The sequence below is a fragment of the Paroedura picta genome, chromosome 3 (genome assembly GCF_049243985.1).
Source record: "Paroedura picta isolate Pp20150507F chromosome 3, Ppicta_v3.0, whole genome shotgun sequence".
Taxonomy (NCBI): Eukaryota; Metazoa; Chordata; class Lepidosauria; order Squamata; family Gekkonidae; genus Paroedura; species Paroedura picta.
Genome location: NC_135371.1, coordinates 12,264,693 through 12,279,848, shown reverse-complemented (window position 1 = coordinate 12,279,848; position 15,156 = coordinate 12,264,693). Strand labels below are relative to the sequence as shown.

General features: G+C 49.0%; 1 protein-coding gene and 1 long non-coding RNA gene across 6 annotated transcripts in view; one reads left to right on the top strand and one right to left on the bottom strand.

Annotated features, from left to right (window-relative positions):
* Positions 1–15,156, top strand: part of LOC143831537 (natural killer cells antigen CD94-like) — a 37,379-nt gene that overhangs the window by 18,530 nt on the left and 3,693 nt on the right. For 3 of the 5 annotated variants that reach the window (XM_077324598.1, XM_077324597.1, XM_077324596.1), the window contains exons 3-6: positions 9,160–9,301; positions 10,492–10,581; positions 12,720–12,916; positions 14,932–15,026. In XM_077324598.1, coding sequence (XP_077180713.1) covers positions 9,172–9,301; positions 10,492–10,581; positions 12,720–12,916; positions 14,932–15,026 — 512 coding nt within the window. In that variant the 5' untranslated portion in view covers positions 9,160–9,171. Of the gene's footprint in view, positions 1–5,503; positions 5,619–5,703; positions 5,860–9,159; positions 9,302–10,491; positions 10,582–12,719; positions 12,917–14,931; positions 15,027–15,156 lie in introns of those variants that run through there. The other 2 variants (XM_077324600.1, XM_077324599.1) reach the window with 2 other exon arrangements.
* LOC143831539 (uncharacterized) lies at positions 2,282–5,493 on the bottom strand. Its single transcript, XR_013228913.1, has 2 exons — positions 5,386–5,493; positions 2,282–4,345 (listed from the first exon to the last, which is right to left on the bottom strand). It is a non-coding gene; the product is annotated as an uncharacterized LOC143831539 (long non-coding RNA).

The window sequence follows — 15,156 nt, the reverse complement described above, 5'->3', positions numbered from 1 at the left end:
TCTTGTTTGTTCCAGCCTACTCTCAAGGCATTTTGGCCCAGAATAAAGGGGTGACAGTTCTGCTTCTTCATTGTTCTCAAATGTCTGTAATTCACCCTGCTGTTTTTTGCAGTTCTCTTGTTGAGAGCCATCTTGGTGTAGCGGTTAAGAGTGGCAGCCTACAATCCGGCAGGATCGTCACAGCCCTGATAGGGCTGTTCTCACAGAGCAGTTCTGTCAGAAGCTCTCTCAGCCTCCCCTACCTCACCAAGGGCGTCTGTTGTGGGGAGATGAAAGGGAAAGCAATTGTAAGCCGCTTTGCGACTCCTGGTAGAGAAAAGGGGCATATAAGAACCAGCTTCATTTTACTGACTCAGGAGAGCTCAACTAGGGTGCCCACTTGTAGATTCAGGGCTGCACTTTGATTGGTTCGTGTGAGGGCCTGTGACCCTATTGGTGTGGAGGTCAGGGACCAGACTGGCTAACCAGGCTGACCTTTGAGAGCAGGGGTACTTGAGTATTTATGAAATGGCTGCCTGGGCAGATGGCAAGTTTTAGCTCAGTGGCTAAAGGGTACCAATAAGATGGGCAAACGGCCCCTTGCCCTGTCCAGAATTGTAGCTGCAAGTCAGAAACAAGAGAGCTGTTATTTTAGATTGCAAACGTAGCTCATTCTGTATGTCACAAAAGGTATGGCGAGCTCATGGGGCTGTGAAAGGCACATCCAGGTGGACTCTGGATGTGGCGGTTCTAAAGTACAACTTTTGGAAATGTGAGCCACTTTTTTAAAACACTGTTTTCAAAACTAAAGCCTCCTTTTTTTTTTTTTTTTTTTGAGTGCCGAGGTGTTCAACATCTTCACCTAATATGGGCATTTGTATTTTGCTCTAGCTGAGGCATGGTGTAGGGGGAAAGGATTAAACCAGTGGTCCCCAACCTTTTTATCACCGGGGACCACTCAACGCTTGACAGTTTTACTGAGGCCGGGGGGGGGGGGGGGGTAGTTTACTCCTCTACTCTCAACCACTGCCCTAACGCTCTCTGATTGCCATGGTAATGTTTAAACATCCCTTCAAAATAAGATACAGGCACGCCACAACAATGAACATAAGGAACATTTTATTTTCATGGAAATTTTAACTCATGACAATGACAAATCAATGGGAACCCCGAGCTTGTTTCTCTGCAACAAGATAGTCCCATCTGGGAGTGATGGGAGACAAGGACACCCGGAGTGTGTTGCTTATGTCCAGTCTACTCCGTTGTTTTGTTTTGGTTGCTGTCACTGCAGAAAACCCCGTTTCACACAGATAAGGTGTTGGAAATGGCAACAGGGCTTTCAGTGCTGTGGTGGCGATCTCAGGGTACTCTGCCATGACTTTAATCCAGAATACCGGCAGAGTTGTTGTCTCAAAAATACTTTTAAGGCCGCCGTCATTTGCAATCTCCAGCAGCTGATCTTCTTCCTTTAAAGACAGACTAGATTCACCTGGTTTGTTGGCAAATGGGTCGCGGATCCATTCCTTGCCGGTTCGTGGGTCTTTTGTGGTTGGGAAGTAGCGCTCAAACTCCTTTAAAAGTAAAGCCAGGTGATTGTGCACCAGCTGGGAGAATGAAGGCACAGGCTCAGTCTCACCCAAAATCCCCGCTAATGTGGGAAACATGTCCAATATGCCCCTGTTCACGCTCTGTCCCCACAAATCCAATCTGGCTTTAAATGCAGCTACTTTATCTGCCAAATTGAAGACAGTTGTCATTTTTCCTTGGAAGTGACAGATGGAGTTCATTGAGCAGGTTGAATATGTCACACAGGTAAGCCAGTTTGGCAACCCGTTCCTTGCCACTGAAATTTGCTTCCAGCGGTGACTTTTCTGAGAGAAATGTTTGCAGAGGCTCTCGTAATTCAAACACTCTGGCCAGCGATTTCCCTCGGGATATAACCATCTTATTTCTGTGTATAAGAGAAGGCGTCTGTAATCTGCATCCATCTCGTCACAAAGCTGCTCAAACAGGCGTGAGTGGAGGGCTTGTGCTTTGACGTGGTTAATGACTTTAACAATACCATTCATCACGCTGTTCAATTCTGGTGGCATTTTTCGGCTTGCCAGCATTTCCCTGTGAATGATACAGTGTGTAGATTCACATTCAGGTGCAACTTCCTTGATCTGAGCTGTTAAACCAGACAGCCGTCTGGTCATGGCAGCAGCTCCATCTGTGCAGATGCCAATACAAGAGGACCATTTCAGTTTTCCTGATATAAAACCATCCAGCAACTTGAACGGTTCTGCAGCGGTGGTGTTGGTTCAATCAGTCAATCAGTAACCTTTTATTGGCATAAAATGTATAAGACATATAAAAATTGGGTTTAAAATTTCAACAAAATAATAAAATGGGGTTACATGACCAAACAGATCTTAAAATGATTAAATAAACTATAAGAGATAAAATACAAGGTAGGCAGCATATTATAAAAGCATCTTAGTTAAAACTCTGGCAACTAAAATGGTTATCTCTGGGTCTTTGTCAGAGAGCAGAAATTGCAAGGTCATAGATTTACTTACAGAAGGCTTGTTTCCCAGCAAAGCAACAAAGCTGTCATCCCGACCCTGCTCATATAAGGGGCAATCTAACAAAATGTGTGAGACAGAGTCAGGGCAGCCAGAACCACACGGACAGAGTCTCGCATGGTATGGGATATGGTGGAATCTTCCCTCTAAGACCTTTGAGGGGAAAGCATTCATTCGTGTGAGGAGAAAAGCTCTTCTCAGGGGTGGGACATCAAGGAGATGCAAATATGTAGGCATAATATTTCTCTGCATAATGATGCCAAAGAATGCTGGTGAGCAGACTCGAGGCTGGGTAGGTATGAGTTCCTGCTGCTCATGGTCTAAAATTCTCTGTTTAATAATCCGGAAGATACATTTTTCTTCCAGAGGTAGAAGGGAGTTCAGATCGATGCCAATGGAGACTAATTTTTGTTCAATAGCCTGGAACCATTGAAATTTAAGAGGGTCACTTTTTAGACAAGTTAAAAGGCTGCCAGTTTCTATTCTAAAAAACAGTCTGACCCAAAATTTAAAAGTAGCTATCCAGGCCCTTGTCTCTACCCTAATTTGGCCAAATTCTGCGCAAATGGCATGGTAGGAGACACAGTTGGGAACCCCTGCAATTTGCTGGTTGGCAAATTGTGTTGTGTTGGTTGGCAACGATAACATATCCTCATGCACATCCTCCTGATAAAGATATCGCACATATGCAAGTAGTAATGCCTTGTTGTCAGCATCTGTAGATTCGTCAACCTGGAGGGCGTAGCATGGTGATTTATTAATCCTCTCCAACAATTGTGTCTCGATGTCTTTGAGCCAGCTTGGTGTAGTGGTTAGGAGTGCGGACTTCTAATCTGGCATGCCAGGTTCGATTCTGCACTCCCCCACATGCAGCCAGCTGGGTGACCTTGGGCTCGCCATGGCACTGATAAAACTGTTCTGACCGAGCAGTGATATCAGCGCTCTCTCAGCCTCACCCACCTCACAGGGTGTCTGTTGTGGGGAGAGGAAAGGGAAGGCGACTGTAAGCCGCTTTGAGCCTCCTTCGGGTAGGGAAAAGCGGCATATAAGAACCAGCTCTTCTTCTTCAGTAATATCAGGGCTCTCTCAGCCTCGCCTCCCTCACAGGGTGTCTGTTGTGGGGAGAGGAAAGGGAAGGCGACTGTAAGCCGCTTTGAGCCTCCTTCGGGTAGGGAAAAGCGGCATATAAGAACCAACTCTTCCTCTTCTTTGGCTATTTCTGCGATGCGCCAAGTCACGGTGCTACCCGACAGAGGCACCTGTGTGAACTTTGTGACAGCAGCCTCTCCTACAGGTTCACGGCACATGTGTACAGAGCAGGGCAAGACCAATTCCTCAGCAATAGTGAATGGCTTTTTAGCCTTGCCAATTTCATTAGCCACCAAGCATGACACTTTCAGTGCATTCACATTTACTGATGTGGTGGCCTTCGGTAATTTCTTCTGTCCATTGTGTTCCTGTTTTTTTTCTTTCAAAAAACTCCAGGGGCTTGTCTTTTAATCCAGGGTGCTTGGTCTCCAAGTGGAGAAGCAGTTTTGAAGGCTTCATTGCCTCATTAGCCAGCCATTTGCCGCATATTATGCAGAGTGGGCTTGGTATGTGGGAATCACCTACCGGGACAAATCCATATTTCAAATAAGACTCGTATTGTCTACAAACTTTCCTTTTCTTGGAAGCGGACGGTTCTTCTGTGTCTTCACTGAGCCTTTTACCCTTCGCAAAGAAACCTTACAAAGACATCTGCTTCTTACTCATTTTGCTTGATTGTGATGCCTCACTATTTCTACAGCTGTGTTGGCCTGAAACAACACAAGAAAGTATGAATCCAGTGGAACCTTTAGGACTAACAAAGTATCTGAAACTGCTGGGGGTGGGGCTCTTACAGCATGTGAAATGGTGCAAGGAGAGGGGATATGGGCTTGATCAGGGTTCAGGCTTGTGGCATTTTGGAATGGCTGAATAAATCTCTAGAACGGCTTCAGTGTCCATGGGTCAGACCTGTGGCTGCTGTAAAACCTTGTTTGGCCCTAAATTGGCAATCTCTACCAATTTCCCTAGAGCCTCTTGTGGCGCAGAGTGGTAAGGCAGCCGTCTGAAAGCTTTGCCCATGAGGCTGGGAGTTCAATCCCAGCAGCTGGCTCAAGGTTGACTCAGCCTTCCATCCTTCCGAGGTCGGTAAAATGAGTACCCAGCTTGCTGGGGGGGTAAACGGTCATGACTGGGGAAGGCACTGGCAAACCACCCCATACTGAGTCTGCCATGAAAACGCTGGAGGGCGTCACCCCAAGGGTCAGACATGACTCGGTGCTTGCACAGGGGATACCTTTACCTTTACCAATTTCCCTGATCCACCATCATTTTGTGGAGGTGGGCTGCAATGTGAAGATGAAGCAGGGAGGTTTCATTATGCTGATGGGAAATTTGGTCTAGATCCAATCCCATACAACAATAAAGCCCCTTTATTATCGTGTCGTTTTCCTACGTTTTGTAAAATGCACAATGATAACATCAATGCATGATGAAAAGCACAGAAAAATCTCAAAAGCAAACTATTCATCTGACCCCAAAGGCTTGCATTTAAAGCCAGGATAAACCACCCCAGTGGTACATGTAGCAGCTGAAGGTGTGGTTCAATGTACTAAGCATCTTTGATTTTATCTCCATAAACCACAATCTGTCAACACCATGTGTGATGGTATGGTCATTGCTGTTTCCCAAAGTGAAATGCAAAGGCTGTAATGGTATTGCTTCTGCTGTTGACGATCTTTTAAAAATTCCAAAGGTACAACGAGGATTATAGTCAACAAGGAACTAACATGCTTTTCAGACAAATCCTCACCCAGTTCCAATTGCCTTTGAGTCCAGGCCTTCTCCTCAGGCAGGCGGGCTTGCTGGGGCGGGGGAGGGAGGCAGCCGGAATGCAAAGGATCGCTCCTTAATTGCTGTGACGCCGGGTGGGCGGGGCAGCCGAGGCGGCGCTTCTCCCCAGGGAGGCCCTCCGAACCAGGCAGCTTGCACGTCAATGGGGATTTGGGCACGACGGAAGAGCCCCAAAGTTGCAGCTTTCGCAGGGTGAGGCAAGGAATTCTTTACAAAGTTTCAGCGCGTCCGGCTCCGGTGGGCCCGGACGTTGTTTTTCCTGGGGCGGGGCGTCCCGCCTTGCTTTGGGAAAGCGGCGGCATTGCAGGCTGCAGTCCCACCCCCTGCCCACGGGGCTCGGACGTGAGAGGTGCCCGCCCCCTACCGGGGCGGAGGCGGGTCCGCCTGTTTCCCTTCATGGTGGCAGAGGCAAGGCAGCTGCGCGGAGGGGCGCGTAAGTGGGGCGCAGGGCAAGGGCTCGGGGCGGCGGCGGCAGCGGCGGGGATTGAGCCCGCTCGGTTCTCCTACAGGCGGCGCATCCCGGTGACTCGAGCACGCCTGCCAGAGGGTCTGCGACTCGCTCCGCCCGTCCCAGCCTCTTTTCGCGTGCTGTAATTCATTCGCACGTGAAAAGAGGCTGGGACGGGGGTTCAATCCCAGCAGCCGGCTCAAGGTCGACTCAGCCTTCCATCCTTCTGAGGTCGGTAAAATGAGGACCCAGCTTGCTGGGGGGTAAACGGTCATGACTGGGGAAGGCCCTGGCAAACCACCCCGTATTGAGTCTGCCATGAAAACGCTGGAGGGCGTCACCCCAAGGGTCAGCCATGACTCGGTGCTTGCACAAGGGATACCTTTACCTTTAATTAATTCGCACGAGCGGGAGACTGACTGCCAACCCCGTTTTTATTATTATTATATCATTATTAGTCGTCAGAAAGGGGGGGGGAGGGAGGCGTTTGGAGGCCCTGTCGTGCACTTCCCACCCCACACCCACCCCCGACGGCGGTGGGGCAGGGGAGCGTCGGCCTCGGGGCTTGGCTTCCGCCTCACCTTTGACCGGGCAGGGGGCGGTGGGCTTCCGCCGCAGCCTCCCCCTAGCAGGCAGCGAGTAGCGGCGCTCTCCACGGCGGGTCTCTCCTCGCCGGGGCGGCCGGCTGCCGTGCTCCGCCGTCCAGGTGCAGCGCGGAGCGTGGCAGACCCACTGACACTGGGAGCCAGGCGTGTCTGTGGGCATGGCAGCGAGCGGGCGGCCACCTGTAGGGGCAGATTTGGGGCTCGGACACTCGCCGGGGGGCCGGACAATTAAGAGGAGCCAAGTTAATGCAGCTTGCATTAAACAAGTTGAAAAGGTGAGGGGTGAGAAGGAAGCCGGAGGCACGCCGCACTCGGGCGGCGATTTCAGGGCGGGGCAAGGGCAAGGGCGAGGGCTCGGAGCCAAGAAGGATTTTGCGCTGCTCGCCCTAACCCTTTCCCTGCTCCTGTGGCCGTTTTTGCACGCTTACGCCGTTGAGTGGGAGTAGGAATGCCGCCTTTTCCGGGGAGGAGGCCAGTCAGGGAGAGAAGGGCTGGCTTTTGCTCTTCCTTTTTAAGGGGCCGCTCGGCTCAGGTGAGGAGACGGCGCTCTCCAGGGTGTCCAGCCGCTCTCCAGGGTGTCCAGCCGCTGTTTGGACCTGGGCGCTCAGCAGGGCCAGCCCTGGTGGCGCATTTGAATAGGAGACATCTACAGGCTGTGTCGCAGCTAAGTCAGCTGTGCCTGGACGGCCCAACAAGGATTCCTGAGAGACCCCCCACCCCACCCCTTCATCCTCTGGAGGAGAACTCCTCGCTGGCCGCCCCTTGCCTGTCCCACCCTCTTTTTTGCTCTCGGCTTCGCACAGAGAGACAGCCACAGTCTGTTTGGGGCCGGCCGCTACAGAGCTTGTGGAAGGGGTGGGGGGAGATGTCTCCTCCGTGCACCATGAATGGCTCCAAAAGTTCCTAACTCATTGTTTTACCCAACTTCTATACAGCTTTCTCCGCCTGCCATTGCTGCTCTGGAGCTTGAATGGCACCATGCCCTGCCCGCTGGCGAAAACACGCCACTTACAGCCTTTCTGTCAGAGCTGTTTGGGTTAAAGAATCTCGATGTGTCGGTTGCCACCCACTGTTCCCTTTTGACAAATCGGCTGTGGGCCCGTTTATCGGTCCTAGAGGAGGGAGGGAGGGAGCCAAGGCCCACCAGGCATGCCCACCAGTTGCTGCAGTAGTTCCTCCTTTGGAAAAATGACTTCCCGTCCAGAATCTCCCTGCTGTTTTCAACTTGCTTGCACACTTGCGTTGCGGCTTTCTTTCTTAAGAGCTGAAGTGGGAACACATGGTAAAACCAAATTACACCGTCTTCATGATCAGAATTTGCAGGGAGTGTTTTTCAGGAGTTCCTAGGTTGACTGTGTACACATCCTACTTCAGATGTGGTTACAAGCGGCTGCTTGTGTGGTTCAGAGACTTGCCATGGGGTTTTCCCAGATTCTGGGATCCCTGTCCAAGAACCTAAGAACTATAGCTGCTCTGCATACCAATAAAAAGCACCCCTTTGTTTAAACAAAAACCACTGCCCTCACACCCCAATCCTAGGTGCAGATTCAGCCTGAAGCAATGTGTAATGAACCCACAAAACTTGCATGTAGGTGGAAAAGATCATATCATACAATCCTATAAATCAAATAGCTCCCGGGAGGTGTTTCCTCACATTTGTCTGTTCAGTCTCTTGCTTCCCTGCTGGCCGTGCTTCTTGTATGTTGCCCGTGAACCCATGGCAATGTGTATGAAGAAGAAGAGTTGGTTCTTATATGCCACTTTTCTCTACCCGAAGGAGTCTCAACAGCTTAGAAAAGGAGCAGTCTATGGTGCCAGAGGGGAGGTTTGTGTACATATTAATGTATCAGGAAAATTGCTTTATTTTTCAGTGGTTTACAAGGCAGTGATTTAGAAGTCCCCAGTAGGCCTTCGGTGTTTCTTAGAAGTAAAGGTAAAGGTAAAGGTATCCCCTGTGCAAGCACCGAGTCATGTCTGACCCTTGGGGTGACGCCCTCTAGCATTTTCATGGCAGACTCAATACGGGGTGGTTTGCCAGTGCCTTCCCCAGTCATTACCGTTTACCCCCAGCAAGCTGGGTACTCATTTTACCGACCTCGGGAGGATGGAAGGCTGAGTCAACCTTGAGCCGGCTGCTGGGATTGAACTCCCAGCCTCATGGGCAAAGCTTTCAGACGGCTGCCTTACCACTCTGCACCACAAGAGGCTCTTAGAAGTAGGGCCTGCAAAATAGAGCTCTTCCACCAGGTCTATGGTTGAGGCTGGGGTACTGCGGAAGATACACCCCCCACCCCCGGTCAGCCAGAAGCTAGTCTTACAATCTCGAACCCTCTTTCCATCCCTCCATTGATGGCGGTAAAGGGGGTGGGAATGGAGGAGTTTTCTGGACTTTTTACTGCCAATGGTGTTGGGTTTTATTGTATTTGTGGTCCGTTTTAATGGGGTTTTGACTGGGGTTTTTATTGGAAGTCTGTAACCAGCCATGAGCCGGATCTGGAGTGGCGGGTAATAAATTGAAGAAATAAAAAAACGAAGTAGTTGACAGCGTCTTAAAGCTGGTCATGTGTAAGAGTCAGTAAATACCTAAAGGCTGGGCAAAAGTATAATTTCAGTGATGTTGGGCATCAAGCCCCTGTGGACAGTGTAGAAATGAAGGTATTGTCAACATTTTCTCATGCAGGTATCGTATTAAATGGCAGCTAAGGTAGACAAGATGGCATGTGAGATCCCTATTGAAGGTGAAGAAGATGTGAACAAAACGCTAATGAAGAATGGTGGTCGCCACAAAAATGGCCCAGACAGGCGTCCAAAAGGATGGCGTGGTAAGTTTAACTTGCTTTGCTGAAGAAGTTGAGGCTGAGGTGCTGGCCCTTTCCATGGAGGGGGAGCCAAACGCTCCAGGCAAAGGCAAAAAGAAATCTTGAGTCGTTCTTGAGTTATTCAAGATGTGAAGACTAGGGTACAGCCGCATAAGTCTAAGACAGTGGTTCTCAACCTTCCTAATGCCGCAACCCTTTAATACAGTTCCTCCTGTTGCGGTGACCCCCAACCATAAAATTATGCAAGGGTTCTTCCACAGAAATTAAACCCAAACTGACCAATTGCATGAAGATCCAATGTTCATGATTGCATATAAATTGTTTTTTCCCCGGGGTATCTTAATTCAGTTCTGCCTCTTGTCCCGCCATGCCGATCTCGCTCTTTTTCACTGCTTGAGACAGACGAGACAGCTCTATCTCATAGAATCATAGAGTTGGAAGGGGCCATACAGGCCATCTAGTCCAACCCCCTGCTCTCTCGATCCACCCCGCAAGGCTGTTGAGTGGATGCCCCCCCCCCACAGCCAAGCTGCTTGCCCTGCTATGACCACTGGTCTAAGACTTTCGTTACTGAGAGTTTACATTTCCTCCCACAGTTAATAACTGTAGTGTTTTACATGCCACAGGCATAGTGGAGAGATCTTGACAAATGTGACCGTTTTTCCTTACCATGTTGAGACTGTTGTTTCAAAGCCAAAGATCTCCTGTTTCTTTAAACGCAAACTTACCGTAGAAACATAGAGCTGGAAGGGGGCATATGGGCCATCTAGTCCTGCTCCATGTAGGGCCATTGATATAGGGTTCTATATGTGATGAGGTGAGCACCAGCATGGGGAAAGGGGCAGACGAGTGACACCGTGATGAGCAGGGAAGTGGCCACCCTTTGAGATTCTCCCGTTTTCCTATCTTTGTATCTAAGGCAGACTGAGAAAGTCACAGAAGCTGTGGAGAGGGCCCCCCCCCCCGCTGGGAAACAGTGGTTGCTTTTTCTTTAGCAAGGCTGCTTCCAAAAGCACCCCAAAAGCTTTTCTTGGCTGGCCAATTGTTGTCATGGCTTCAGTCATTTGGATTCAGATACAGCCTGTTCGCCCCAAACCTCGGGGCAGCCGTAGTAGAGCCAGGGAGTGTGGATATAACTCTGATTTAAAAATACCCTTCAAGTGATGATATTTTCTTTTCTTTGTATTTAAAAGCTTGTCAATGGTTCAAGAGGAAGAATATCATTATTGCAGTCTTAAGCTGTTGTCTCCTGGGCTCAGTCATTGGCAATATCATTCAGGCCGGTGAGATCTTAATTGCCTAATATTGTTTATCTTGCATGATGGTGCTGTGTATTTTGAAATATGTTTCCTATCTGGACCTGAAGGCATTCGTATATGATTTTTTTCAGTTTCTGCTGAATCTCTTGTTGCTTTGTCTCACCCAGCAGAGCTCTTCTTAGGCAGTATCTGTTAACTGCGCATGCATTGATGTTTTTAAAGTTCTCATCCTTCTTGGGCTCCAAAATCAGAAACAAGATGAAATGGTCCACAAATGAACGGGGCCCCTCACAATCTGCCGCTTTTGAGCATTTTAAATCGGCTACCCCTCGAACATGTGTTGCAGCAAGATCAAAATGGCAGAAATCTTATCTGCAGGAATTCTGAAGCCAGCCTAAACTGGAATAATTTTAAAAGCTTTTCTATCCAACTATCGCCCCATCTCGCACCTAGCATTTCTGGGGAAATTGCTTGAAAAAGCGGTCATGGGCCAATTGTCAGCATACTTGGAAGAAACTTCGGTCCTAGACCCATCCCAGTCTGGTTTCCGGCCTGGCCATGGGGTAGAGACAGTGCTAGTTGCCCTGATGGACGACCTCCGTCGCCAGCTGGACTGGGGGGGGGTCAACGCTGCTTACATTATTAGATCTCTCAGCAGCGTTCGACACAGTAGATCATGAGCTTTTAGCTCATCGCCAATGCCGGGATCAGAGGGACTGCCCTTCAGTGGCTGATCTCCTTTCTCCGGAAGCGCGGACAGAGGGTAGCATTAGGAGAGAGCTCATCAAGCCGTCACCAACTGGCTTGTGGAGTCCCCCAAGGGGCAAGTCTCTCTCCAACTCTATTTAACATCTTTATGCGCCCTCTTGCCCAACTGGTGCGGAGATTTGGGCTGGGTTGTCACCAATATGCTGATGACACCCAACTCTTCCTCCTGATAGATGGCCGCCCTGACTCTCCCCCAGAAACATTAGCCAGCTGCCTGGAAGCGGTGACGGGATGGCTCAAGCAGAGTCGTCTGAAGCTCAACCCTTCAAAGACAGAGGTCCTGTGGCTGGGCAGGAAAGGTCCAAGCGAGAAAGCGCGCCTACCCAATCTGGATGGAGTGCAGCTAACAGTGGCCCACTCCACCAGAAACCTGGGAGTGATACTTGATGCCTCCTTCTCTATGGAGGCTCATATCACGATGGTAGCGCGGCTGGCATTTTACCACCTTCGCCAAGCCAAACTACTAGCGCCCTACTTGACCCCGGAACCCCTAGCCACAGTGATCCACGCGACGGTCACCTCTGGGATGGACTTCTGTAACTCGCTCTACGCTGGCCTACCCTAATCCTTGATCCGGAAACTGCAGTTGGTCCAGAACGCGGCTGCCAGGGTCCTCACAGCAACACCTCGGAGGTCCCACATCCAGCCCATCCTCCAGCAGCTGCGCTGGCTCCCGGTTGAATTCCGGATCAGGCTTAAGGTTTTGGTTATCACCTTTAAGGCCATTCGCGGCCTGGGCCCAGTATACCTGAGGGATCGCCTCTCCGCCTACACCCCTCAAAGAGCCTTGAGCTCTACTTCCTCCAACCTCCTGGTGGTCCCTGGCCCCAGATAAGCCCGCTTGACCTCAACCAGGGCCAGAGCTTTCTCCATCCTGGCCCCCACCTGGTGGAACGAGCTCCCAGAGGAGATCAGGGCCCTGATGGAACCCAAACAGTTCCGGAGGGCCTGCAAAAGGGAGCTCCTCCGCCAGGCATTTGGTTGAGGTTGACCTGGACCATCGCTTCCAATTGGCTCTCTTATTATGACCGCCACTAATCTGCCTAACGCACTGGGTCCCAGTAAGAGTTGAGCTGAGGCTTCTTTGCAGTCCTATTTTATTATTACTGCTGTTATCATGTTGGAGTTATTATTGCTGTATTGTTATTGCTGTTGTCACAGCTGTTTCCTTACGTTACCTGTACCTGTTTCCTGTTCCCTGTAAACCGCCCTGAGCCTTCGGGGGAGGACGGTATCAAAATAAAAACAAATACTTTCTTCCCCTGCCTAATGAGCCTCAGAAAAGTGGTAGCCCCCCCTCCCCCACCCAGCTGCAGCAGGATGTTGGCAGCGTCCTGAGGAGATGGTGGTGAATCTCACAGATTTAATTAAATTTCTGCCCCCCCCCCTTACAGCCACCAGACCTTCCCCCCCCAGAAAAAATGAAGGAATTGCAAGCGAAGATATTGTAGATGGATGCATTCGTGGTTGGAGCCGACATGGAGACCAGTGTTACATTTCCGACAATGCGGAGCACAGTTGGGACTTCTGCAACAGCTTCTGCTCTGCATCCGATGCTTCCTTGGTGACACTGAACTCTGAGGAGGAAAGGGTGAGTCAAACCTCTGTGTAGTTGGGAAATGTGTGGTCGCTCATGGTCACTAGGCAACACTTCATGGGGGTTAAGAACAAAAAGACATCAGTTTGTATTTGTGGTCTTCGGTGCTTACCCCCAGGGGTAGTCAAACTGCGTCCCTCCAGATGTCCATGGACTACAATTCCCATGAGCCCCGGCCAGCGAACGCTGGCACGGGCTCATGGGAATTGTAGTCCGTGGACATCTGGAGGGACGCAGTTTGACTAACCCTGGGGTAGGGGAATGGTTCTGGATGTGGGCAAACCACTTGACGCTAAATCCCCAAATATGTAATAGTTAATTCTGTATCAAACCTAACCTTTGTCCTGATTGACCAATATAAAAATGCATCCTTTATTAGCCTGTGCAATTGCCAGTTTGGTGTAGTGGTTAGGAGTGCGGACTTCTAATCTGGCATGCTGGGTTCGATTCTGCATTCCTCCACAGGCAGCCAGCTGGGTGACCTTGGGCTCGCCACGGCACTGATACAACTGTTCTGACTCAGCAGTGATATCAGGACTCTCTCAGCCTCACCCATCCCGAAGGGTGTCTGATGTGAGGAGAGGAATGGGAAGGCGACTGTGAGCCGCTTTGAGCCTCCTTTGGGTAGGGAAAAGTGGCATATAAGAACCAACTCTTCTTCTTCTTCTTCTTCTTCTTCAATATTTGGCTAATTTATGAAATTTAGAAGTATAGCTCTTTGTTTTCCCTAAGAAAAACTGGAAACATACCCAATACTGTAGGCTGTGCTGTCATAGCGTATGTATCTTTACTGTTTGACATCTGAGAAACAGGAGCAAAAATTAGAGACAACAAATTGTGCAGTAAATAGAATAAAGTATATTTGGACAGAAGCTCTCTCGTAAAGTCGCAGTTGGTGACTTTATAACTTTGAAAACACTGCCCTTTTTAAAATAATGTATAATCATTAACACATTATAACCTATTAATTATTACCAAAATTATTTACTTGTCTCCTCCCATTTTGAATATGTTGTATATGTTTGCAGTTTAAGGTGTTAGGATTTTTTTTTTAGTGCCCCCTATAATTTTCCAATTCTTTGATTGGAAAAATTGGAAATTCTTGAAGCAACGGGGGGGGGGGGGGGAGCATGATTCCTGTGTTTTCTTAATCTTTCCAAGCCTTTGCATCACTCTGTGGTCTTTCATAGGGGTCATCTTCTCCTTATGTCAATGCTTCAGTAATCATGCCTGGAACATTACCCATGTTAATTCCATTATTTCAGATTCTTTGTTGCATAAATTAATGTATTTGTAACTGCAAAACTGACTGTGGGGCTTCCCTAGATAACATTTTAGAAACTAATTGGTGCTGATAACAGCATAATCTGATGTTAGGAAAGAGACATTTGGCCGCTAATCTTCATGCTAACCTGTGACATACTATGTCATGTGGAAAAGATAAATTCTTTTGTACATCAACAAGGACAGAGAGCTTGAGTGAAAGTAATAAAGATCTCAATGCTGAGGGGGATAGCTTTTTTTTTTTTTTTTGAGAACCACACACTTTGACAAAATTCCACAGCACAAAGGTTTGCAGCAACCTGCAGAATTATAATTAACAGTAGGGGCCAAGCCCATTGCATTCAAGAATACAATGGGCACTAGATTGGGGGGTGGGGGGTGGAAGAACTCTGCAGACAGCCTCTCCCCAGGATCTGGGAAGGCTGCAGACAGCTGTTAGGGGACTCATCTGCAGGGGCATCGATCTGCAGCCTCCGAGCCTCAGAGGGAAGTAGAAGAATTAGGGGGTGGGGGACAGAAGGCGATTGGCTGGCTGCTGGACAGACAGGCAAGCTGGTTGGAGGAGGAGGCACTCAGGGTGGCTCAGCTGCCCTGAGTGGATTGGAGGTGCTGAGTGGCATTTAAGCCATGAGACACGCTCCTCCTCCAAGCCCTTACCAGAAATATTAAGTGGAACAGATAAATGCAGCTTAAAAGATCATAAACTTGATTTGCTTTTAATTAAGGCTTTACTAAAGAGCAAGGAAGGTGAATACTGGATTGATCTTCAGAGGGAGAAGGGAAATCAGTGGAAGTGGAAAAACAGTACCAGTGTTACCGAGTAAGTATTGCCATTTTCTGAACAAACCAGATTTGAGATGTTTTCAGAGGATTCAGCTCTCTAGAAGGAATAAGGTGTTGTTGTTTTTTTAATCACCTAAACTTTTTCTGGTTTTTTTATGCATGGTGAT